The 27,073-nt window shown below is 40.3% G+C and overlaps 1 protein-coding gene across 1 annotated transcript in view; it reads left to right on the top strand.

Moving 5' to 3' along the window:
- Positions 1-4,859: 4,859 nt before the first annotated feature.
- The window catches only part of SGK1 (serum/glucocorticoid regulated kinase 1), a 68,695-nt gene continuing 46,481 nt past the window's right edge, over positions 4,860-27,073 (top strand). The window contains exon 1 of the mRNA XM_062489990.1: positions 4,860-4,928. Coding sequence (XP_062345974.1) covers positions 4,860-4,928 — 69 coding nt within the window. The remainder of the gene's footprint in view (positions 4,929-27,073) is intronic.

Below are 27,073 nucleotides of genomic sequence, written 5' to 3'. Positions count from 1 at the left end.
CTTTTGTGTGTGTGAATGTGGTGGCTGTTTGTCAGGGCTGTTACCGTGTCGCTCAGTGCCCCCATTCCTCACAGTGACTGGGAGAGCATGGAACAAGCATGGAGGAAGAGCTGTGAGAAAATCTGGCTGACAAGGTGCACCACGCAGTCCACGAGGTCTCAAGGTGCATAAGGTCAGGGGCAGGGGTAGCAAATACAAGTAGAAACTGGGGGACAAGTGATGCTTGTGAGCAATGCAAGATGAAGAACACATGAGAGCTAGCCTAAGTGTAGTGTCCACACAACAGGATTTCTCAAGGTAGATGCTGACAAGGCTGATAGCTAGAGAAGCAACTGCAGAAGTGCCGGGAACTGCACTAACACTAAGGCACAGCTGACATGAAAGCCATATGGGCACTCAACTGGTCTTATTTCTGGAGACAGCATAAGGACTAGAAAATGTTCAAACACCCATTCTTCTCTCTGCAGTTATTGTTCTTACTTTCTGAGCTGGTCCTGGGGTACTCTGGTAAATGAGCTGTGCCCTTCTTCATCGTTGGATACCAAGGTAAAATAGTAGTCATGGGGGCTGGAAGTTTTCCACCTTTCCCTGCCCACAGAGGAAGTGGGGGAAGCAGCACTCACAGACTGAGCAGCTGTGTGGGAAACCATAGCATTCTCAAAATTATTTGCCACCTGTGTTTTTGGCCCCTGCCAGAGACAAAAGCAACTTTGAAAGCACAGCAAAGGGAACCACAAAATAGGGCTGTGATACTAAAAACTGTGACTTCACACTGAGCATTCTTCTTAGTCAGTGGGACAAAAAGATTTAGTCTGTTAATGTCACAACTAATTAAACTCGTCAATATAATCTACTTGTTCCATGATAAACCCTGGACTGATTTACCACCTGTTATCTGTGACATTACACTTGTAAGCATTTAAAAGCAAGGCAAATTATTGGTATGCTGTGTTTATAAGAAGCATGACAGAATGAAAATTCTGGTCCAGGCTTAGTGCCCTTTGCATACTATGTCAGTCTAAGTTTACATTATTTCTTCAATAAGATCTTCCACAGAAACACCTTCATGCTCTTCCTGTGGGGCTGCCTCACAGGGATTCAAATGTTACCATGTGTTTTGCAGCTCGCCAAAATTTTGTAGCTAGAATATATGTGTATTTCTCTCCTGACTGCCCTAATAAAAAAACTTATTTTATCACTGGGGCAGTATATGACAATTTAATGGCAACAGCTAAAGGCTGTTAAAGCATGAAGTACCTTTAGGACTTGTTGAAAGTGTTTAGTATATCTGGCAGTCCACCAAGCTGATGAAAGCCCTTGATGCTCCGTGACAATCACAATAAAGCACAGTAGAGTGGGTTGGCTTGGCTGAAGTTCTTATTTTCCTACTCAATTTTTATGCCTTTTGATTGAATTTAAATGCAGTGAACATGGAGTTTTATGCTCATTTTAGTTTTAATTATGAAGCCATGCTTTTGGCATCATAAAAAAGTTAAACACTTTTTCTTGGAATAATATCTCTGGCTTTAAATCTTTTGCTTCTGATGTAAAAACAAATATGTGGTGTTCCCCCTTTCTTCCTCTTTTAGATTTTTGATCTCCTCTGCTAGATACAAGCTCTGCAGGCACAGCATTGCCCTCTGATATCTGTAGTAAAAAGAAAAAATGTTTGCAAATAAAATCCTTGGAGGCCACAGAGCCAATGGGATTTCAGCTAAGAAGACTTCTAACCAAAATATGGATATCCTGGAGAGACCTAGGAGGGGTCTCTGTGATTCAGGGATAGCGTCCTAGGTCATTCTCCTTGCAGCAATGCACCTACATTGAAAAATAACTCCTACAGTACTTTAAAACTATCAAGCTGCTTTAAAAGCAGCTGGAGTTCTTTCCCTCTAATGGAAATATGCTTAACTTAAGTGCATATTTTGTTCAGCTGAAAAGAGGCAAGCACCCAAACAAAATAAACAGCAAAAAAGGTCTGGAGGTCAAGACTCATGAGATATCTTCACAGGGGCAGTCACCACCCCCAGCAGCCCACAGGGTGCCAGTTTTAGGAGGCTGGAAGGAGAATGGCGTTTCAGCCAGCAGTCTGGAGATCTTACGGAGGAGGCAGAGACAACACAAATGCTTTTGTGAAAGAGAGACTGTGCCCGCGGGAGAAATATCTGAGTCTGAGAGACAGATCAAAGCTGTGGCTGAATAGATCAAAGATCTCAAAAATAAATGCACATGCACAGCAAGCTGCCTGGTTTGCCTGAGTGAAAGTCATTCTTTTGACAATCATTTTCTTGCATTTCAGATTAGCCAACAAAGCACGTGGTGCTCAGAATAGAGCAGTGAGAGATGCCACCAGTAGAAATTGGGCACTCGCCATTGTCTACATCTCTATCTCTATGTAAGCACCAGAATATAGCTCTGACAGCTCTAAAGCACAGCAGAGGATTAATGAGAGATCAATGAGACTGAGGGACTAGATGCAAGGTGGAGGAGGGTGGTGCTCACTTCAGGGAAGCCTGGCTGAGGCATATTGAGAATTCCATTTTTTCTAAAAATCTCCTCACTGTCCCTCTAGCCGGACACTCTGAATTGCTGATCAGTTTTCAAGGGCTGGGCTGAATTTCTCCTTGGTAAAATCCATTAGCCGCAGACGGAGGAGGAGAGTGGAAATTTCCCTCTGTCTTTGCTACAGTGACAATTAGTTATATAAAGTGAAACAATTGTGATGAGATATTAGCTTTTCAGCTTCAGACAGTTCTGTTAGAATATCCAAAATCAAACTTATGCCTTTTGTGCAGCTTGGACATTGAACTGTAGCTCTCCCAATGAGTGCTCTCATTTGTGACCTTGGATTGGGTTGTACTTATATCTGTGACCAGAATTTTTAACCTGAGCCCAAGAAATATTTCTCAGAGTATTACTGTGACCACTGTGAATGCTGCAATTAAAGACAAAGGGGGAAGACAGGAAAGGGATGGGAAAAACAGGAAAAGGAGAAGAAAGGACAGAAAAAGGATGGGAAAGGATGGGAAATGAAAAGAAAAAAAATGGGGAAATAGGTATGAGGAAAAGAAGTTTGGAATGAATGCTGTGGTACTACATCCTTAAGAAATTCCATGTCTAAGATGAGTGCAGCCAAATCATTTATAAGTAGTGATGGAGAGCCAAAGGTACAAAGTGGGGAAATAATATTTTTTTTGACTTGTTAAAAGGTCATAGCCTACAAGCTGCTCAGCCTAGATTCTTCAACAAGTTGCAAAGGTGCACAGACCTGTGGGATTCTCTGGGGAACAGCTATGGTAGCAGATGTAAGTTCTTTGTTTCACCTCTACATGCAATAAGGGAAACTCGCACTGGGATAGGATATACAGCTTTTATTATTAAAAGATCTTCAAAAGAGGGGATAAAAGGGACAGGGAAGAGTGACACAGTAGCTTCAAAGACTACTGAAAATGGCTTCCATGGAAAAATGTGAAATTCTCAGTCCATTTACCTAAACTTAGAGATTATTTATATTAGACCACTATCCTCAAATATACTTTATATTAGAGGCTGACCAATCCTGGAAGTTACGACTAGAACCAGAAGCCAGATCAATATTAGAAATTAGGTCCTTTCTGGAAAATGAGGTTTATTAACCTGGAACACAGGCTGATAGGAGGTAATGAAAACTGTATTTCATTTTCCAAACCTTGCTGGAAAATGTAGCTTAATTAAAAGATACTTTACAGTTTAGCTAAACATATCATTGGATTCCCTGGACTTGGTGAAATTTAACTCAATTGAATTTAATAAAAAGGAAGTTAAAAAAGGTATCTTTTCAAGATTCTTTCAGTCCTGTTTTTCTTCCATGAAATAACTCTTCTGATTTTAAAGGCTATATACCTATGTTTCTACAGAAATATCTGAACAAATGTGTCTGTGTCTGCTTAGTTCACATTTATATGCATCACATATAGCAAATGTACTTTATAGGAGCTGTGGGTTTCCTTTAAGCTCATTTAACTCTCTACAGCATGTCCTGTCACATAACCCAGTGTTGCATTGATCATCAGATGGGCTTTTTTCCAAAGTGCCACTGTTTAAATGAACAACATAGGAAAAATATATTTTTTTAAATTGACCTGTATTTTTTTTCATCTTACTCAAAGACTGTTCACATATAAAATGACAGATACCCCTGTCACTCTCCCAAGGGAAAGATATTGCCTTTCAGTACTTCTTTCCGTGAGTCTTTCTACTATCCTTTGTATGGTTATTTGTGTTCGGCTGCTCTGCCTGTGCATCTCTCCCTCTCTCCCCCCTCCTTTCCCCCCCCCTTCCCCTCCCTCCCTCCCTCCCTCTCTCTCTCTCTCTCTGCTGTTGCTGAACTGCAGCTCCCACTGAAATTTGCACAATCAAAACCAGCTCTCATCTCAAACAGCAGTGAATCACACCACCTGAAGAAGGGGAATAGCAAATTGAGCAGGGTGTCCTCTGCTCCTATACAGCATGTGGTACCAGTAACTCTCACAGGATGATGGATGGACCTGGGTTTATGTGAGACCCACTTAGCCTGAGGTCTGCTGCCTGTGATCTGAGAGCTGTCGCGGGATTTTACAGGAGTGTATGTATTTAGGGGATGTTTTTAAGAAGCTAATAGACAGCTGCATCTGAAAGCTGGAAAAGGCTGCTGCTGCTGCTGCTGCAGTAGCTGGTGCAGCAGGATGAATGTGTAAAGGACAGCTGCCTGAGCCGTGCCCGTGAGCCTCCTGCCCTGCTCTGTCTTCATTAGCTGGAAGGATACAGAGGAAAACAGATGCACTAAGCAAGTGCCACACCGGCACACTGGATCTATCACTGTGTACCCTTCTCTGTGGAAAATGGTCAACAAAGACATGAATGGATTTCCAGTCAAGAAGTGCTCAGCCTTTCAGTTTTTTAAAAAGAGGGTAAGATTTTCCTCTAATTGTTTCTTTCTTTCCCCCCCCCCCACCCCCCCCCTTTTATTATTGCTGTGTTTCTTACTTAGCCAGATCAGAAAGAAAGTCATTGAAGAAAGAAAGTGCTTTACATTGGTCTCCTACTTTACGGAGTCCATGCCAAGGGCAGTTCTACTGAACACCAAGGGCAATAGCAGCGCAGGTGAAGAGGAGCTGGGCAGGGGGGACGAGGCTGGGGGCTCGAAAGGCATTACATCAGCACTCTGTGCTGTGGAATGTGTATCTCTGTCTCAGCTGACCCACGGCTTGACGCAATACAGGCAGCTATTCAGGCTGGGATAATGCACTCCAAAGCAGAGTGCAGGGATGTTGCAGCTTGTCTCTGACTCTCTCCTCCACATCCATCTAGGGTTATGACTCCCTCCACACCTTCCATTTACTTTCCTCAAGTGTGGCATTACCCACATCCATTCATCATCTCACAAAGTAGGGGGGAAAAGAGAACAAAGAAGCATTTGTGAGCTCAGGAGAATACTTCACAGCTTATAATTTGCCTGTAATAATAATTAATGCAGGAGAAAAGAGTAAGACTGAGCTACACCTGGATTTGATTTTCTTTTATATTCTTTAACTTAGATATATCAGGATTTAGAAAATATTTGCTGTGAATTTTATCTGATGATTTCATCAGGGAAATGCAAGTGTAACTCCATCTCATCATTTTTGTTAAGTGATCCTTTCTTTTATAGTGACAATACTGCACCCTATTTAACTTGAGCAACAAAGTCATTTCCTTGTGGCAGCAGGACAGGTATTCTGAGTAAATCTGGGTAGCCCCAGACAGGAGAAGCAAAGCATCAAAAAGAGATTGTTAGCAGGGACTACACTATGGAAAGGATTTCCTGAGTGATTAAAACAACCCTCTCTTTAAACAGACTGGAGTAGCAGCAGATAAGCTTCTCCATTCACTCATTAGTTCATTCATTCATTCATCCCCATTCATTCCCTCTCTTTCTCTCTCTCCCCATTATGCCAATAATTGTCAGTCCATTTAACCCTTCAGACAAAGAAAATGAAGCCCACACCAGTAACTAATTTGTAAGCTGGGGTCAAACCCTTTTGGGCACCAAGATGCCACATTTAAGGGCAGATGTGGAAAATATTACCTGGGTCACTCAGAGGAAAAAAGTGCAGTGTTAGCCAACAATTGTTGTTTCCAAGGTGGTTTGTAGAAGCCTCAGACTGATAACTCAAACAGTTTGTAAATTCAGCCCATAAAAATGGTTCTCATCCCAACATGCTACTCATCTAAGTACATTACAATTGGCATATGTTTGTCTGATACTCAGCTTACCAGCAAGACTTATCTGTTTTATTTTTTTGTTTTTTTGTTTTTTGTTTTTAACTGCTTGAAAGTTTTAATATAATTGTATTTTTAAAGAGGAAAAGAACTGGCTTGCAATTCCTGTATATGGTTCCTGTATTGGGAACTGCCTTCTATCTCTGTTTAGAGCCACTGAGAAGATACCAACGGAAACCTCTACCTAATTTTGCTCAAGAAGAAGGGAAAATTGTTATTTGTGGTGGTTTTTTTCAGAGCTGTGCTGATAATCAGTGAATTTCAGTTGAAAGAGATTATTAATTATAGTAATAATTGAAGAAACTGGCATACTGATAGAGTCCTGGACAGTGGATCAGGGAAAATAGCTGTCTTTGGTTTCTGAAGGTTTTCATTTTAACAGATGTTGCCTTTTTGCTATTGTGATGAAGATAGATGAAATCAGTAAAACCAATTTAGAGACACAAAGAAGGGAATTCTCTCCCTATACCTTTCTCTTAATAGATAAATGCATTCATTGATGTTTCTCTTACCCCTCATACCTTCCTCCCAAAAAATTGTCCAATGTCAGTGTTTGAAACACACAAACAAAAAACCTACATATTCATAACAAGTTGTTGACTCCCAGGAATATATCTTCCATTTGCTGGACAGATGATGTGTCACAGGTTAACCTCTGGGAGAACAGGGAGAGATGGTGCAAGAGTTGTTTTGGTCCCATGCCAGTGACCTGGACACTGGCTGAGCAACCACCAGAATCCTGCATGTACAGAAGTATACGTGTGAGGTTTCTTGGTCTGAGTGTAGTGTGTGGTAGAGTTGTTTGAGAGTTTGCATCCCCACAGCACAGTGCTCTGTCACCAGCAACCCAATGCATGCATCCTCCATCCAGAGCGAGAGGCAGGACTTGCACTGCAGAGCCTGGCAGTCCTGGCTGCTGGGTGAGGCATTGCTGTCCCTCTTTACTGACAGATGGAACCTGGAGAAGGAGACTTGTTACCTGGCACTGCGCAGGCTCCTCCCAGATCACCAGCAGGGTCTATGATGAAACAAGGGATGGGGCTTTGATCTTTCCAGGTTGAGATCACTGCATCTGTCTCCTCAAAATCTCACATTTCTAGTAGAGGTGCTTTCCAAGTCTAATTCTAGTAAATCCAAATCAACATAGAGTAAAACACACTCATTTTTGGGAAATGATGCTATTTTTTCAACTCTGATTTTCTTGGAAGAAAGTGTCAGATGTATCTTCATTGTTGTGATTTCCCATTGAGCCTTATGCTTTCATTAAATTGCAATCCTGTTTGTGTCCAAGAGTGCAGAAAAGACTGGCAGAGCTCTGTGGATTTAGACTAGGCTGAAAGTGCATTCAAACATTGACTTGAATTTGAGGAACAGACTTTTTAAAGCCTGGCTTATTCTCTGATGACAAAGTACTGACCCTCTGGGATGTTGCCTGCTGTGTCAGATGATTCAGGGTATGGGCTAATCATGTCCAGAGGTCAGAGAACAGGAAGGAACGGCTGAAATTAAAGGGCAGCACACTTCATTAAAATAAAAGGGGAAATAAAAACTATTTGTTTTGCAGAATAGCCTGTAGCACTCACTTCTGGTGAGGTTGGAACAACAAAACTGGGACTTCATCCACTTAAAATGAGTGCAGCTTGGAAGAAAACCAATGGCTTTACAATGCTTGTCTTTTTTTCATTGCAAGAGGTGTAACAAGTAATTGTGTTTAGAATCAGAAGTTTTAATAGTTAAATGTTGGGGTTTAATTAAAGATGGCACAGATCTAAAAAGAGGAGGAGAGAGAAGATGGGTCATATATAGGTACAAGGGGGAAATATGAAGTTAATCCAATGAAGATGAACACCATTGTTCAAATAATATTGGGTCATGGCATAAAAGGATTAGCTCCTGACAAGGCTGGGAGGTTAAAAGACCTTGTCATCTGATGGCACACAATTACCTTCATTTTTGTACCATCCTTTTCCCTGTCTACTGACATTGCATACTAGATACTGATACAAATAGCCCGTTAAACAGCTTTGGCTGTAAATGCTTGGGAAATCTCCCTTTTTCGTGCACTAGCAGCAGTTTGATTTTCCCAAGGTTAAATTAAAAGGTTTTGTTAATTGGCAGGAGTCACATTCCTCTGTTGTAAGGGGCTTGCATGTCTCATCCTTCAGAGCTGTGCAGGATTGCCCACAGAGCAGGATGCCACCAATTCAAAAGATCATTGAATAAAATGGTAGTGGATGGCAAAAACCTATGGCCAACAGTGTATCCCAGGGCAGAGAGGCTTTTCATTTTCACCTACTGCCATCCTTGCCACGTGTTTTTTGGCAAGTGGGTGTTTGTGGTATTTGCATTGTCTCTGCTGATGCATTGACTTACCTTATAGAGATTTTGGATAATATTTTACAATATATGACCTCCTTCATATCAAAATAACATGCCATGTCATGTATCACAACACAAAACAACATGGTTAAACAAGAATGAGTGATGATGGACTGCCCCTGTCACTTAAATGCTGTATTCATTATATGGTAACCTCGGTGAATATGGAAATTCATTATCCTCTTAGGTCTGGACCAAGACCAAACACAAATTTATTCAGAATATGAAGAAGATAAATGACTGATAAATGGGAAAAGGAATAGCTGTCTTCCATAAAATGAAAAAAAAAAAAAAAGAAAAAAGAAACCAGGCATGTCTTAGGGAAGAAATTTATTACAGGGATTAAGGATTTGCTAGTCTGAAACCTGATAAGGGAAAGAATATCCATAATCCTTTTTCACTGAGAAAATTTACATTAATTAGCAATTTAGGTCAAGCCAAGAATGAAGAGAAAATAGCAACCTTTGTTTCTATGCAGTTTTTTCAAACAAGTAGTTTGTGGAAGCCATGTCCTTCTCCTTTCTAGGTTGATATTTTATGGCACTACATACCAGCAGCTTTCTCCATATACAAGCTTGAAGAGACTATCTCATAAACATCATCATGCATGAAGATGACAGCTCAGGCTGCATTAGAGCTCAAGGCAATACGTGGCTGAGGGGACTGCAGAATTACCTGAATACCATTTTTAGGACTACAGTAACTATACAGAAAGCCCTTGAATGCAGTACTTCCAGCTGAGTTCCTACAGATTATGGTCCCTCTGGTAGACTCTGCTGTGGGGGTACTGCTCTCTGCTCTGCCACTTCTACAAGTCTAGAAATTAATTTCAGGGCTGGAGTTACCTTTTATTTAGGATAACTGGAAACTTACCTAGAAGAAAATGAGAGACAAGATGTCTGTACGGTGGGAAAATCTCAGATTTATGTGGGATGACTGATTATACTGCTGCTTCTCTTGGCTGCTTGGGCCAATGTCACAGAAGTACAGACTTTTTAAAGGTGATTTCCAGAGACAAGGATCCTGGCTGACTGCAAGTAAGGCAGAGACTTGCAGCAGAGAATTTTTTCCCCATCTCACTTGTTCTGTGTGTAAGCACTCAGCCTTGCCCACCACAGCCCTAAATGCCTTCATGTGTGTATAACCACAGCTACCATGGGGCTTTAAGGTAACTGAGACAAAGGTGGCCTTATATCTCTATCAGGCTTTAACTCTGCCACAGAGGGCCACTGAGCTGACCAACAGTTTTCTCATCTTCGGTCTATCAATTGTTTCCTGAAAAACCTATTAAGTAAACACACAGGATGAAATATGACAATAGGTGAGAAAAAGTGTAAGGCCCAGTACTGGTTTTCCATAAAAAATGTTGCTTTGTTCTGTCTTCCCATTAAACCAAGATGTGCTTTGGGTCAGGATTGCTGCTAATATTTTGTTTTTCATCTAGATACAGGAAAATATTTATGAGACAAAACTGCCAAAATCTAGACAATAAAATGCCCGAGTCCCTTGTTTAAAACTAAAATATGAAAGTGTTATTAGAACTAAAGTATAATATCTTGGAATAAAATGAATTAAAGGAAAAAAATAATAGGGAAGAATAGAGGAAGGACAGCAGAATGAGAGAAAAAGGAAAGAAAGAAAAAAAGATCAAGAAAGAGGAAAATCTTCTTATTTCTTATTCCTTTCTCCTTCCTCTATCCTCTTGCTTCCTCTTTCATAGAAAATTTAATACCAGAAAACACTTCCATACTCCTTAAGCTTAAGCTTATTCTACTTTCCTAAACACATCTCTTAATTCTTACCACAAATGTGTCAAGATAATACTTGAAGCTGCCCAATTCTCTTCCAGTTTTGGAAAAATCACTCTGCTTGAAAACTTAGAAATCCTCCTTTCATTTTCAGCCTAGTTTTACACATGACCAATTTATTCCCATTTGCTCTTTTACCAACACAAAGTAATAACTTATATAGCTCTTGCCCTTCCCTCATATATACAACCACTGGAGAGAGCAGTCATTTCTTCTTTCAGCTGTATTTGTCTAGGCTAAAGAAGAAACTTCCTTTAGACTCTTCCTTTAAGGTAGACCTTCCACTGCCCAGTAATTCTAGCAGACAGAGGCAGCTGTCATACTTGCTGGCTAAGAGATTTCTTTGGGGTTACCAAAGCATCCATACAGTCCTCTTTCAAAGCTCTGTCTCATGGAGTCTACTACACACTTCTAAACTCCATCCCACTCTTCTCCTCCCACTCTAGTCCTCTTTTGCTAAGCAGAACTGTGTGGCACTGACAAATTTTCTGAGCACAAGCCTAGGTTCTGTATCAAACCCATCTGCAGTAGTAACGTTCCTCTTGACAATACACTTTTAGCTTGTTCCTTTATCTCATTATTATATTTGTAAGACTATTTTTATTCTCCATATTAACTTATTTCCCCTGTGTTATCACTGTGTTACTGAGTTACCAAAGACCATATGGATTAGATTATCTGCATTGGCCTCATGGAAGGAAGATATCAGGCAAGTTTTGCATACTGGTAAATGCATGTTGTGTGTCATCTCATTTTCTACTGAACTCTTTAAAATTTGCTCTCCCTTCAGATGTGATGTTTTGTTTCTATTCACATAGTCCCATAAGTTGTTTTTTTCTTCTATGCTGTACATCAGTGTTCTCCAGGAAAACTCAGAGCACAGAATTCATCTAAATATTTACTTTTTATCTCACCTCACTTTTTCTGAGAAATGGACATCTTTATTTTTTTAATTACAGATTCTGACTTAATTTTTCCAAACACTTTCAGCTCTTTTACCACCTTCAGGTCCTCATTATCCACCATCACTAAAATCAAATAGCAATGGGGGAGGTTCCTTTGAGAGCCTGCTCCAGCTCATTCCTTTCAAGATCAGATTAGGTATTGCTTGAGCTCGAAGAGTGCTTTGGTCTGCTTTCACTACATGCCTACTACAAGAGCTGAGCTTGGCTTCTGTTTGGGGAAGGGCCAGCTGTGAGATCTCCCAGTCTCCTGCCAAGTGCATATTAACAGTGTCTTAAATGCCACAGTCAAATTCTTAGAGCAATTCTACCCCAGACACAATGTTGTCACTGCTATCATAGCTCAGCAGCCTCAGTATCACTTACCCTTAGTCTAAACATCCAAACTGTCTGAGAAACATTGCGATGCATGAAAATGTCAGCAAGAAAAACAGCACAGAGGGTTTTGGACACCCTTAGCTGTGTGGTAACTGGTGATGCAAACAGATACTAAGAAAGCAGACAGCTGCGTCTACTGAAAAATCAATGTGATTCCTCTGCCAAATGGGGAGATTGATAAATTTGATCTGTGGGGGCTGGGAAGGACTAAGAGTTTGGAGCAACTCTGTGTATATGTTACCCTATCTGCTAATTAAAGACATGGCTTTGATGAGGGTTACAAGCTCAGGGGAGGTCAAGGGTTGTGTCCATAGAGAAAGGAATCAGAGAACTGAAAGCAAGGGGAAAGCTTATATCTGTCTGACAAATTGGTTGATGTAAAGAAGAAGAAAACAGGAGGGCAGGAACCATCTCTGCAGAAAAACATGTAAATGGAGATGCTAAAGCAGCGGAAAACCAAGCAAGACCTAAACCCATGAAACAGTGTTGCAAAATCAAATCAATGACACAGAATGGGGTTCTTCTAAATAGCACCTTATCACAAAATAATTGCCAGTGGCTGTTATTTACAACAGTCGCTTTTATAGCATGATGATTAAATATAGGGAATAAGAAAAACAATAGCTCCAAAAGCAATAAATCTTACTGTTTATTGAAGACTGCACTGAGACGTTTCCAGATCAGCTCACAAGCAATTAACCAAGACTCAAAATATCCTTACAAGGTAGGATAATCATACCCATTTCACAGATAAGTGCACAAAGAAAAAAATAAGTAACTCAGTCAGTTAGACAAATTCATATACAAGGCAAAATATATTTTTCTTTCCTGACCCTTATTCTAAATTTCCACCACTAAAATAAAAATTTATTTTTCTTGAAAGACAGCAGCAAACATCTGCTTGGGTTTGTGTGGCCAAAATTTATGCAGGCATTTTAAGCAGCTTAACAACAGCAGTACCAAAATAATTTTTTTTCAAGTGGTCAGAAGTGTTTAATATAGTCTTGCTGACATGGCAGTAGCATCAGAAGATGCTAGATACTGTGTTAAATTAAAAAGCTATTATTTCCAGTCTACTCAGCTCATTAAAAAATTGCAAAAGGAAAAAGCATCACAAATTGAGATTCTGCCTGCCCTGCAAAGTCAAGAGTACCAAGGGGCATGTTTGTGTTATAAGTGTCTTCCAGCGTGACCAAGCCTGTTCCCATACTGTGGCACATCAGGAAATGGCTGAAGAGGTGACAGCCTTAGATTGGAGCCTGCTGTGCTCCATAATCCAGCGCTTATTTCACTGCTTTTGTGTCTCCACAAGCAAACCCCAGCAAGCAAGTTCTGCATAGCATCAGGAGCACAGATGTGCGCAGCCTCTTTTTGCTGTAGGTGTGCACAGAGATTGGTTTGGTGTGCACCACCAGCAGCAGCAAACCATTTAATGTCCTGACTCCACTGAAGGAGGAACTGTGTGTACAGTCAAATGCTGCAGCTCAGTAGTCAAGGGGCTGTTTTTTAAGATGCCAACAACCCGTCTACTTGTGCTCTTCAGGGCCACATACATTTGTACACTGTGCAAACCATGCCATGGGGGTTCTGCCGTCTTCTGGAAAGATCCAGAGAACAACACATGGTAAAAATCCCTGTCAGTCAAGCAGTACACATTAGGACTTAGTTCTGAAAACACTCAATATTCTAAAGGAGAAAGGGAACCCTGCATCCACTGCCCCACTGCCAGCTGACTACAGGTGTGAAATGGGGATGGAACATGACCCTGGGGTTCCCATTCTGGAAAGGCTCAATTTGTGCCTACCCACATCAGCACTCTTTCAGCAGCCCTGTAGGCTGGGGCCTTTTCAGAAGGTATTTTTAAGGAGCTACCTTGCAGCAGTACTGGGTGTTAAAAGAGTACACAGGAAAACAAACTCATTGCAACTCAGACTCTTTTGTAATATTTGACCCTGGGAATCTACCTCAACTATCCTAAGATGCATCCTTTGGCCAACTGTCTAGATTGCAAGCTCTTCAAGGTAGAGAAAAGAGACTGACAGCACCTTAATAGATCAGGTTCAAATCTCAGTTGAGACTTCATGGACACCAATAAGATAGTCAAAATCACTAGCTGCTCTTGCCATCAAAATTATTTTTATATGACTGACTGGGGAAGAGTTGGGGGCTTTTGTACTTACAGATGGGAACGATATCTTTTATTTTATGCTCTGTTTTTAATACAGATATTTGTCTTGCTTCAGTCAGTTTATATGTATTCTTTTAACTGGAGCACAAGTATTCAAGTGTGTAGCAGAAATAAGTGAAGAAGGTTATTAAGAAAAATGCTTGAATTGCAGGTCAATAATACAAATTTAGATGTATTGCAAAAAATTGCCCAAGAATAGGATCCATAAAATGGCTTAGAATTCTTTCCATGTTAATTAGTTAAGATTAGTGAAAAAAGATATACAGTTCTTTCAGTATCTTTTGTTTTTTGAAAAGACCCCTGCACTATTCCAATGAAAGACTGATAAGCTTTAATGGCCTAAACTGTAAGTAGGTTGGAATTTGAATAATGATAGTATATGTCCTGTTTTAAAATGAATGACATTTTGAAGCACATTGACATTTTTTGACACACTCCGATTCATGCAAAACTTTGAATCCCACATTCCTTAAGGGTCAGCTCAAAGGAGGTCTCCTTGCAAGGGCAGCCAATGTAATATTAACTTTTCTGGTTGGAGTGCTGGTCTAAACCTCTATGCTATGGGAACAAAGTGATTGTGGGAATCCTCTGTGTAAAACCTTTCTGACTGTTAGGCTGCAATACAAAGAATAACTACAAGAAAACTCATCTGAAGAGAAGATAATGGAAGGTAATGTTGGAGGACAGCCTATGATATTCAAACCAAAGCAACCTTTAGCTCAGTAGTGTGACCTTTTCTTCTTATGCTAGCAGACTGGAGGTGTGATGAAAACCACAACTGCTGTGCCTCCAAGTTTTTGTGTTCTGTATGCATCCTGGCTCCATGTCATCTTCTCTCCTGCTCCACACACAGCCTGTCCCTTTGTACAGCAATATCACTGACTTCAGACTGGTTTCTTGTTCATCTCAGAAACTGGTAGACGAAGTTAAATAAGAACCAAGCCTTTTTATTTGGGACAACTAGCCAGGGATGGTCTTGAACTCTCAAAAAAAAAAAAAAAACAACATAAATGCTGCTTAATGCTTAGCAGCTCTGCAGAGGGCATCTTAAAGATGCAGCAGTCATCCAGAGGTATCTTTAACACTACCAAGATCTTGAGAGAGGTGGAGAGGCAAGAAAAATCACAATCATCAAGAGGGAATTTAGAGTCTCTCTTCATTATCTTGGCCCTGACACTTCTCTTTTAGTTCCTGCATTTCAGTTTGACAATATCTCCCCAATGCATAATATCAGGAGATACAATGCATATGGTGGAGATGGGAGATGTATATTTTTGATAAGGAGATTGTAAGATTTGATTCACCCTGTCTGTCAGAAAGAAGCATTCACTAGTGTCCATTCTTGCCTAAGCCTATGGTGTCCATGCATGCATCTTCCACCAGCTCCCTGTGAGAGGAATAGGTCTCATTTCAGATTCAAAAGTTTCTTTTCTTTCATGTCTTTCTTCTTTTATGCTGTATTTTTTTTTCGTTTTGTTTTTGTACAGTGATAAGAGAGCAAAGGTGACTGCTCTGGGATATCTTGCTTGGACTAAATGAATTATTTCCTTCTCTATTTAAGATTAATTAAGAAATGTTGAAGGGAAAAAAGGTCAGAGCTACTCTGAGATTGTTCATTTCATTCCCCAATTATTCTGTATATACTAAGCCTGAAAGAGCTGTAATTAGATATCAGACAAGCCTGATGAGGTTCTCTTTCTGTGCAGTTCCAAGCAGACTGGCAGTCCTCCAGCAGTTAAATATAATATATAAATAAATCATCTTCTTTTTACCAAATTTCTTCTGTTCATCATGCTTCTCCTTTTTTTATCTCCAAGGGCTAACCAACCTGCACTTTTCCCATAGAGTAGCCTGTATACTGAATAGGCCCATACAGATCTGACAGGAGAGATTGCTGCTCCTCCATTGCTGCTTCTCTAACTTCTAGAGTTCAGCCTAGCAGTGTGCTTTATGAAGCTCTTAGAGTCACTTGTGTGAGCCTTGGAAAACTCCAGCAGCTTCTGCACCCAAATGTCTTTGCACATCTGTGTGTTTATATGGGATCCAGACAACCACACTGGATTTCTCCAGTGTAGGTATGCCACCAAAAAATTGGTTCACCTAGCAGGTGAATCAAAAGCTGGTGTGCCACATGTCCAGGCACTCTGCCAGTGAGAGAAATTATTTGCAGGGATGGAAGGGAGCTGAGATTGGCACATTTGCTGCTTTTCAAAATGTTGTCTTTAGTGAAGAAGTTACTGGCCAAGTCCACAGTGCTAGGACATCATCTGACTTCCCTTATTTCATGACCACATTACTAGGAAGACTATTCGGTCCATTTGAAAACCTGTCTCAGGAGTTTTCTCCTTCTACTTGCCTTCTTCAACCTCTGTTTGCTTTCTCCATTTTACTTATTCTCTGACACAGTAATATATATTGGTGACTAGGAGTCTTGTAAAAGGATATGCACACCAAATTGAAACCATGCAAATTGTCCTACCTGCAGGATATTTTTAACATTTTTCTCTGAGGTCATACTTATTTAACCTTTTTGACATAGAACCCTCAAAAAATTTTGGCATTCTCGGAGGAAAAATGCTTTCAGAGCTTTCAGTAGCTTTTGCCTGAAATGACTTCAGAATATTTATTTTTTATTTGCAAGAGTTAAGCAAAAGAAAATCCACACATAACCAAGCATATGGAATTAGAGACTCAAAACAAGCTGCCTCAGTCACAGTCTTCCCAAAACAAGCAACCTACACATGTGGGAGACTCCAACCCACAAGCTGATAAGTCAGCATTGGTGACTTATACTTTAGCTTGTGTTTCTAAATCAAAGCTCTTTATTGCCGTCATCTTGTAAATAAAGTGAAGACCACAAGGAATAAAAGTGCTGTGTAATATATTTCTTGCGTGTGTGAGTGTGCCCCTGGAAAAAATACTAAGCTAAGAAAGGAAATAATGTAAACGACAGAAAGAAAGCCTCCCTTGTTTCATACTTATTGAGTGTGCCTGGTTAGCATCTGTAACTATATCTGTTTCTCACTTAAGAACATTTATTTCTTTAATACATATGAATCACTGGATTTGACTGGCAGTTTGAAAATGTGGCTTTACTCTGATTAACTGTACTTTTTGTCTGTACATAGCCCTTTTTAAAACCATATTTCTCAAGCTATTTTAAAGCAAGAGCAAAAACAACACATGGAACAATTTATTGAAATGCCAGGCAGGTTTGTCAGGTGCAGGAGAAACTGCTTAGTTTCACAAATTGAAACAGCTGCAGTTTTGTAGGTGATGAAATTGCTATGGGATGGGGTTTCAGATTTGTGAGTTCATCTTGTGTTTGCTGTTTTGTTTTTGGAGCACTGAGTCACTTCCCCCTCTCCAAGGAGGACTCATAAGAACTATTTCTCAAATGGAGGAGGCATTTAGTCACCACAGAGTGATTGGAAGCTTGGTAAAAATCAAGCAGATTTCAGGGTAGAATGAAATGTAATGAGAAAATAATAGTTTCCTCCTCGTGGGATTATAAATAAGTGTTGCTTGTAGCTTTTGGAGCAGGAAATACTGTAAACATTTGGTCTACCTTTCAGATTGCCTGAGCTAAGCTTTCATTACATATCTCTAAAGAATATCATGCACAGAAAATTTTGAATCATTAACCAACAAATTTTAACCTCAGAAGAGTCTCCTGTATCAAGGAGGTTTGCTTTCAGTCTGTGCAAATGCGAGACAATGATGTATGTTTTATTTTCAAATTATTCAGGACCATATGTCCTCCTACAGCAACAGAGTATGTATCAACTGTTCTGCTTTCCATAAGTTCATTTTATCATCCTGGTGGGGAAAAAATCAGTGATGAAAATCGGTGAATTGGTCGCATTTGGCAGTCAATTAATTTGTCAAAACTCTTGAACTATAAATTCTCCTCCTAGCTTAAATCCCTGATGATGATGGTGTTTCAAGTCATAAGTTCTTGTATGGTTCAGAATAAAACAATATTTGATATCCTGATGGAAATTTATTGGTGTTTTGTATACTGCATGTCAGCTGGGAGGCCATTTGAAAATGGCTAATTTCAGTGATGCAGAATTTCTTTCTTCTCAAACACTATTCTTAGAAAAGGCAAATTGGTCAACAGAAAAAGCTAGGAAAAGAAATGGTGGATATTTTCCTGAAAGATATGCCTTTGAGCAAACACCTTGCATGTTATTTTAAACAACCAGGTCAAGTAGAAAGTCTCCCTGCCCATGGCAGAGGGCTGAGAACTAGAGGATCTTTAAGGTTCTTTTCAATCCAAACCTATTATATGATTCTATTAGTCAATGTGTCCTTTGTCTTGGAACTGAAAAGCAAAGACCTTCGCCTTGTCTGTGTTACCCAGTCTGAGAGTTGGCAGGACCACCCCAGAGTGCTCAAGTGGGGTTTGACCAAGGCTGTGACAGACTCCCTCATGGCACTGCCATGCCACACTACACATGGGCCTGCACAGGCTGCTGAAGTCCCTGCTGCCAGGTCCCAGCCCAGCCTTGCCTTGCAAAGGAGCTGACCTGTAAAAAATTACTGTCCTTTCACCGGGACCCCCTCTGGGAATACTGCGTCTTTCTAAGTTATATATGATCTGTCTCACAGCTCTGTGAATGGTTTGGCACATCTGTTTCACAGGGCCAGAAAGACCAGGTATCCTAAATCAGCTTGTTTAGTGGCTCTGGTTGCTTTAAAGACTGACAAAAAATTAGGATGCTATGCAAAGTTATATAACAAATTAGAAGGGTCACCTTCTGCCAAATCAAAAGCAAATTAGTGAAGTGCAGTGTTAGGCTCATAATTGAAATAGGAAACACAGGCCACACAAAATATGCTTCCCTGCTCTGACAGTATGAAGCTTTTGAATAGCTAAGGATGACTGTGGAATGGGACTTGGTGCTGTAACCAGCCATCCATAGTGTTCTGCCACTGCAGTCGTTATTCTTGCACTGCACTTAAACTTCATAATGCTGGGTAATTTCAGACCAGATTACTGAAGGATGCAAAACAACAGTTGCATCAGGAAACTGAGATGGAGAAAAAGTACACTGAGGTATCTTTGTTTTGCCTGGAATTTTTTCATTCACCTACCTTTGCTGCCCATTCACATCCAAGCATGCATTCCCTGGCTCCTGTGCCTGGATCAGATGCCCACAGCACCCTGCGGACTGATTTGAGGCTTTGACTAATAGATGTGGGATGTGGTGTTTATCAGAACAAGAGTTAAAATAAACATTGACTAGGTTTACTGACAATTGGCTTTGCTCACATAAAACAGAGAACAGAGAAGAGAAGGTACCAGCGAGCAGCCTCAGACTATTTGGATAGGATTTCGGGTTGTATTGTTCATGTTGTTTTTATTTGATCTAGACGAAAAGCACTTTTAACTTGGTAGCCTGGAAAGATTACACTTGCACATACACAATAAACCCCATTTTGTTTTGTTTTCCTCTTTGACATAATACGCAGAGGGTGTTTATACACCAGAATGGACAGTGAATCTTTTGTCTCATCTCATGTAGTAACAAGTGCCATCAGTGCTTGCAATTGATCCAAGAGCTCTTACCTGATTCCAACACATCAGTTATTTATTTATTCACAGAGAAAAGAATCCCATGACACTAACAATTGCTATCGAGGACAACAAGAGAGGAAAATCCTAAGTGGTGCCTATTCAGTTGTTTAGATTTTTTTGGTGCCGCACTACAAAAAAACAGTGTGAGGGTAGAGCAAAAGTTAATTTAGCTATTAATGTGAGATGTGGGTTTTACAAACTTTCTCCTCCACTACTGGAGCTGGCAAGAGTTTTCCCATTTACTGGAACAGGAAAATCAACCAGGCAGTTTGCTGTGTGCCCATTAACACTAGTTACTGGCAAGGCTGGTGTGCCTAAATTTTCTGCTGCTCTTCATACTCTGACTTACATGATTTACAACTTGTTCAGCAGAAATATTGAAACCCATATTTAGAGGATTCTGAATTCCTCAAGTCATTTTGGTACCCATCAATTTCTGGGATTAGTGCCTGAATGCAGTCACATGTTGACAATTTTTTTTTAAGAATCTTGCCTTTGCTGACTTTCTTCTGTGGCCTGGAGACATGTCATTCACACTTACGTTCAAAAAAAATCTGCCTTATTTACTTGATGTGTTAACAATCCAAGTGATGGCAACAACAAGTACTGAAAAATTTGCTCTATCTTCCCTTTGATAGATCTGATTTCTGCCAGATGCTTTATATTCCCTGCAATACCGAAGCGTGCTGGGGCTCTTGTGAAGACCATTATAATTTCCTGTGCTTCTCCATCCCGAGCTGTGGCCAATTTGTCCCTCCCCAGATCCCCCTGACATACAGGTGACCTTTCTCCTGGCACAGTTGGAGGACTGAGCTCTCCATGAATCCAGGCCATGTACATCCACTCTCGGGCAGAGACAACGTGCTCTGCTATTTGGCCTCCGTCTGCTTTTTTTGCGAGCAGCTTCTCGGCTTTGCAGGGAAAGCAGCAAACGATGACTATGCAGCGAGTTGCCCTTCACTTTCCCTTTTAAAATAGAATGTGATTATTAATCAACAAAGTGATGTGTTTCACCGACCTGCAGGGGGGGTCGGGGGGGGAAGCTCGAGGTGATTTGACAAACCGATTCTTTTGCTGTGCCGCATTTCCCGTGGGACATGACAAATTAAATGTCAGAGTCAGCTAGAGAGTAGTGCTAGATCTCAGCCGGGGCATTAATCAGCCTCCTTCTCCTTTGCCACTTTCCACTTAAGTAGATGACTGTATACAGTTTGAACAATGGGGCTTTTCATTCCCTAATCTCCCTAATTGTAATTTAAATAGGTTTCCTGACAGTCGCCCTCAAGACTGCAGGGGGGATGATTCCAAGAGCTCCGTGTCCACTTCGGTTTTACATAATGGATGAAAATTCAAATCCTTGTCCAGGGTGAAATTAGATAATGTCAGGAAAAGGAAAGAAGGGATCGGATGAACAGCAACTGGAGAAGGAGAAATGTGCATTTGATATCAGAGGGAGGCAGAACTCGAACACAGGCACATACACTGACCTAGATCACAGTCGAGGCGCTTGGTATTGGCCGGTAGGGAAAAGAATACCCAGAGACTTTGGAATTCAACATGCAGAGTAAAGGAGCTGAATAAGAGCCAAAATAACCCATAACTGATGCAAACAAACTTTCATCAAGAATGGACATTTAAGTACAGAAAATTTTCAAGGGCACTCAAGAGTGTCTTATTCAAATTTCCCACAAAAAAAAAAAAAGGGAAAAAAAAAAAAAGGTGTCCAAAGTCTTGGAGGGAGAAAATGCTGCTGTACAGAGCACTTGGTTGGACAGGCTGTCAGATTACATTTGATACTATTGTGTTGATGGGTGTGATGCTTCATTGAGAACTACCTGATAATACTGGACCTCCAAGCAGTTTTTTTCCAGTTTCCCTGAAGCCATTCCATCATTCAGTTTATGCTCAGTCCTCAGCAAATGTGTTCAATTTTAAACATCTAGTGGCCTATAAAATTTGTCTACAAACTTATGCCTTTTTTCTTTCACACAAATATTACTCCAGGATATGTGCCTTCCTACCTTATTGTCAAATCCTACTGAAATCCATGGTCTATATCAGACACTGGGTCTTAGTGGAGTGGACTGACTGCTACATCCACAAATGGCCTAATCCTGCGAGACATTATGTCCCTGCATAACCTGCTTTTTCTTTTCCTGTGTATTCATCAGTTTTGAAGGTGAACTGTTCATCTGCAAAGCCAGAAAAGAAGCTTGTCTTTGTCCTGAGAAGCACCAGGTATTTCAGAGTCTCCAGAGATAGGGAGGATGCTCCAGGATGGTCACTGATGCCACTGGCATCTTTTTTCCTCTGAGCAAGAGCCACATCTGCATTGGTAGCAGCCCTAGAGACCAGGCTGGTGTTTCTCTCATGGAAAATATTGCTCATGATTGCAGTGATGGGGACTGGCTTATGGATAACTGATTAAAGTGTAAAATGTGCTGAGTCGACTGATGCCATTGACAACTGAGCCATATGAAATTAAAAGCTTTGCTATTACATAACAGGAAAAACCAGGAGTGAAAAAAACCCTGGAACTTGGCAAATCTCATTTAATCACATCTGGCAATTTTCAAGTCTGAGATTATCACTGTTGGATATCATGTTTTCAGAAAGCAAAGCAAACAAAGAAACTTGGGCAAACAAGGTTCAGAAAATAAAGAGCCTTTAAAAAAATACTTGTGCACCTTTCAGCAATGCTACAGACCACGCTTGGGAAAAGGGTATTTAGAGCTGTTCTCTATCAAAAGTCATGTTTCAATTTAGTTTGGGATTAGTGAAACATGTCAGTGTATTAGAAGGGTGCACAACACATCTTTGAACTCACTTTTCTTGATAGAATGGGGAAAGTTTTCATCAATTTTGTTTGTTGTCATTGTAAGAAATGCCAGAAATACCAAACAATTTTGACTAGTTCCAGAGTTCCTTTGCTGGTCCAACAAAACCACCAATAGAAAAGAATTGAAAAGGGTGAAAAAATTGAAAAGAATTGAAAAATAGAATAGAATAGAATAGAATAGAATAGAATAGAATAGAATAGAATAGAATAGAATAGAATAGGGTGGAGAAGTGTTTATTCCCAGTCATTAAAGTCTGTGAGTGTGAAGTTGAGTGCATTTGTTCCAAATAATTTGTTCTATCTCAATAATAAATAATAATGAAAAGAAAGTAAAAATTTCATTTGACTTGAACATGTGAAATTTTTTATTTTGGAAAAGTTGAAATTATTCGCTTTGACAACCTCAAAAAGTACAGAAGTCGTCAGGAGTTTAGAATAAGATTGCTTCCTGCAGTTGGGAGCAAGCTCTAGTTTATTTACTGGTAGTGGGTATCATGACAAGAATAACAAAAAATAATGTATTTGAATAACAATATACTCCTTACAGTGCCACAAAGAATTATGCACCTAGCACATTGGTGTTTGAGCCCTGGGAGACCTTGTAGTGCCTTAAAGTACCTGAAGGGGCCCTACAGGAAGTCTAAAGAGAGACTTTTTACAAGGACATATAGCGACAGGAGAAGGAGTGAATTCAAATAGAAAGAGGTTTAAATTAAGTATTAGCAAGAAAATTTTGAATATGACAGTGGTGAGGCTCTGGAACAGGTTACCCAGAGAAGTTATGAATGCCCCATCCCTGGAAATGCACAAGGCCAGGCTGGATGGGGCCTGGAGCAACCTGATCTCATGGAAAGTGTCCCTGCTCACAGCAGGGAGATTGCAACTAGATAATCTTTAAGGTCCCTTCCAACTCAAATCATTCCATGATTCTATAATCATATAATGCCCCAAGTAACAAACTATCCTCTGCTACTTGTAAATCTTAATTTGTCAAATCAGAGAAATTTCTTTGAAATTCTTTTTATTTTTGTGCAATTCAGTGTAGGAAAATTTTTAGTGCAAGTGAATTCAAAATAAATTAATCTTTTGCACTTTGAATCCTTTAGCAACATTTAAGATAGCCCAAGTCAAACAGAGCTATAGATCTAAGGCATTTGTCTAATGGAAATGTAAATATTAAAACCTGAAAAAAATCTATGAAGTCTATTAAGGTTAAAGCTAGACAAAAGCCTATAGTGTGGACTTAGAATTCAGTGACTAATATATATACACATAACATTTCAATAAACTTAACTGAGGCCCTCTGTAAAGTAATATATAATCCACAAGCATCAAGAGAAACCCAAGACCTGCAGAGCAATGGGCAGGGAAATTGGTTTTCTTCCAAAGTCAGACCTTGACTTTGCTGCTATGAAGTTGCTGCCAATTCCTACTTTCAAATCAGTATTTTCAATGCTTTTGGATATGGATATATGTTGAAAGTCAGTGGTGAATCATTACATTTCCTACACTCTTCTGTGCATTTTACTTTGTGTTACCTACGAATTTCAAAATGAAAATATAGGGTTTGTCAGCAAAGGGACATTGAGGGGCATTGCTCTGAATTAGCTGAAGAAGTGAAATTAGAGGAGTTGAATGACATTAAAGTCCTCCTGAACCTCTCAATTCAGAATAAACCCCAAAATTTTGACTTAGATAAATGGAATAAATGGCTGCAGAACGCATTAAACCCCCCATAATTCTGCACCAAGCTGTCCACACAAGGGCTGGACGCGTTCGTCCATCCACGCCTTCAGCATCCACGCAGCTTGCGAGTGACTGCGGAGCGAACTTTAGCACATCCATGGAGGCAAGCCCCAGAAGCAGCCGACATGCCTGGCATTGGCAGGGCTCCTTGGCAGCCCAGCCCAGCCCAGCCCAGCCCAGCATGGCTCCTGGCGGGCGGCTGCCAGGCAGGTCTGGGCGCGTGGGCAGGCACCAAGGGCCCCGGCTCGGCGCCTCACTCGGGGGCAAAGGTTTCAGAGGAGAGAAAAACAACTTCCCTGGGTTTAGCCGTGCGGGCCCTGGGTTCCTACTGGTGTTTGTTGACTACATGTTACTTTTCAGAGTGACTCAGTTAAGTTTATTGAAATGCTACGTGTGTCTTGCTGAGTCAGCACGGTGTCCTGGACTGAGCAGACGTGGCTGGATGTTCATGAACCTGGACCTTGTCCCACCTAATGAAGGAAAAACTACTTTTAAAGCTCTCCTCTGACAGTGCGTTTGTTGGTGTGCTAATCTATTTGAACTTTTTCCAACCACTAAAAAAAAATCTTGCTGGCCCATTCAATCTCAAAGCTGGATGCTCCTGGATTTTTTCTCCACAGTTTCCCCAAAACTCTGCATTCAACAGAACAGCAGTAGGACCAGAGAAGTGTTCATGATCATGCTTATTTTTCATCTCTCAGTACAGGCCATAATGTGTAAATAATAGGGCCTATCATGTGAAAACTTTGGTTTGGCCCAACATTTTTAAACAGCAATAGGTAATTCATAAAAAAGATGTGTATCTGACTTAAAATCAGGAGTCAGCTGGGAATAAATAATAAATAAGGAAAAATTCTTTAGAATTCAGTTTGAATTCAGGAACCACTTGCTGTTGCTAGAGAAAGAAATGCCATCTACACTCTGACTCTGGAGTGTGCAGCTTCATCAAATGCACTCTGTGTTACTTTCCCTCATCATTAAAGCACAGTTGGTTAATTTTTAATTTATGATCATTATACTGCAGAATGTATATCTCACTGCCATTAAAAGTTACAGCCACAAGATCATTCAATACTAACAGATTCTGGTGCATGAGAAGAACCCAGGTCACATCTTGAATGCTTCTTCATACACAGGCAGGCTACAGATATGTAAATGGAAACACAAGACAGTGAAAAAGCAGGTGAAGTTACAATAGAAATGATTATTTAACTATATCACTGCAAATGTAATGAATTTGATATCACAAAACCAAACATCATAGGGTCTCAATGATATCTTAAATCCACGTTTACATGTGAATTCCATATGGAATTGAGAAGTCTCAAGCTAAAGACTGGCCTATGTTTCCTGAATTTTTAAGGAAAACTGAACCTGCAGCTCACTGCAGCCCCAGTCCTTTCTGCTGTTGGTTTGGTTCTTTATTCATGCACATTCCTGCACACTCTGTACACCCATGGTGAAATGACTGAAGTTGCAGCATGTCCAGGAAGAAAGGCAGAACCAGGCCTGACAACACCTAACTAATCACCAGGTAAAACTTAAAAGGAAAAAAATCAACAGAAATTTACTTCTTTCAGAATCACATTAATATATTGAACGTTTCCTGTAATAAAATTACACTGGGAAATCAAGTTGTTTTTATTTTTTAAACATGAATATAATTATTTTCAGCACACCAAAATCTGAAATTATATCAAGACACATAACCATGCATTTACTTGGGGAGAATAATTTATTTAATGATGTGCTTAACAATCACAGAATCAATTATGATTGGCAAAAAATTTTAAAGAAATGTGCCTGATTTAAAAGATCAGTTTCAATATATATTTGTTGAAATCAAATCTGAAAAAAGTAATCTGTCTCCCCTATAGCTTCAACCCATCAACATGAAGCTAAAGCAGTCTGGATATTTTGTAGGGATGCTCCAGAGCATGGAAGTAGAGGGTAATATTATCCACACAAACTGACACTAAAAAAATGTAAATGCGGAATGCACTGGAAAGTTGTTCATTTGTCCACAGAAAGAAATCTGTTTGCTTGGTTTCCATAGAGAGAAAAGAGAAATTTTCCTAATCTTGAGATTTCCGGCAGGTCAGCTCAGCAGGGACTTTGCTCACGGAGGAGTCACCAGCAGAAGGCTAGTTAGAGATGTTTCATTCTGTTTGTTTATTGTACGTGATCCTGGTTACCAGTTGCTGTGATATAGACTTCCACTGTTAATCAAGCACTTGCCATCCTGCTCATGATTAATGTAATGTAAAATGGGGTTTTTTTTCCTGATGTAAAACATCCTTTAATGGCAAATATTATCTCCTAATGAAGAATGGAGATGCTGAGGCCAGGGACACCAAGATCACAGAGCAAAGACATTGCATCCTGTCAATAAGAGGATGGACAGTTGGCTGTCAGCCCTGGCTGTCTCAGCCTTCTCCCTCCAGGCTGGGAGAGTGTGTCCTGAGACATCGCTATCCATCCTTTGCATTCAAATGACAGAGTTCTGAACAGATTCAGTGCAAATATACCACAGCTCACATAGTGGTCTTTCTGCTTTCACAGTGCAAAATAACTTGGAAAAAGAGCTCAGAAAGGTCTCTCACTCCTCACTTCTCAGAAAATCCAGTACTTTTGATTCACATGGCAGAAAAGAGACAGTCACAGAAGTAAAAGGAAAAGCAAACAAAGTGCACAAGGCTGACAGTGTGCCCTGCCAGCACAGTGCATTTTGCTCATAACCAGTGTCATTCCTAATTGTAGTGCACTGGGTCTCAGCTGGGAAGCTGCAGAGATGAGGAATAGGCAGGGGAAGGCAGGTTAGAGGAAGCAGGGTCAAAATTTGGGGCAGCCCAGAAAGAGAAACTGACTCTTGAATAGAGTGATAGGAGGCACAGAATACGCTAAGTTAGC

The sequence above is a fragment of the Cinclus cinclus genome, chromosome 3 (assembly GCF_963662255.1).
Source record: "Cinclus cinclus chromosome 3, bCinCin1.1, whole genome shotgun sequence".
NCBI classification, from domain to species: domain Eukaryota; kingdom Metazoa; phylum Chordata; class Aves; order Passeriformes; family Cinclidae; genus Cinclus; species Cinclus cinclus.
This window is presented reverse-complemented; position numbering and strand designations above follow the sequence as displayed.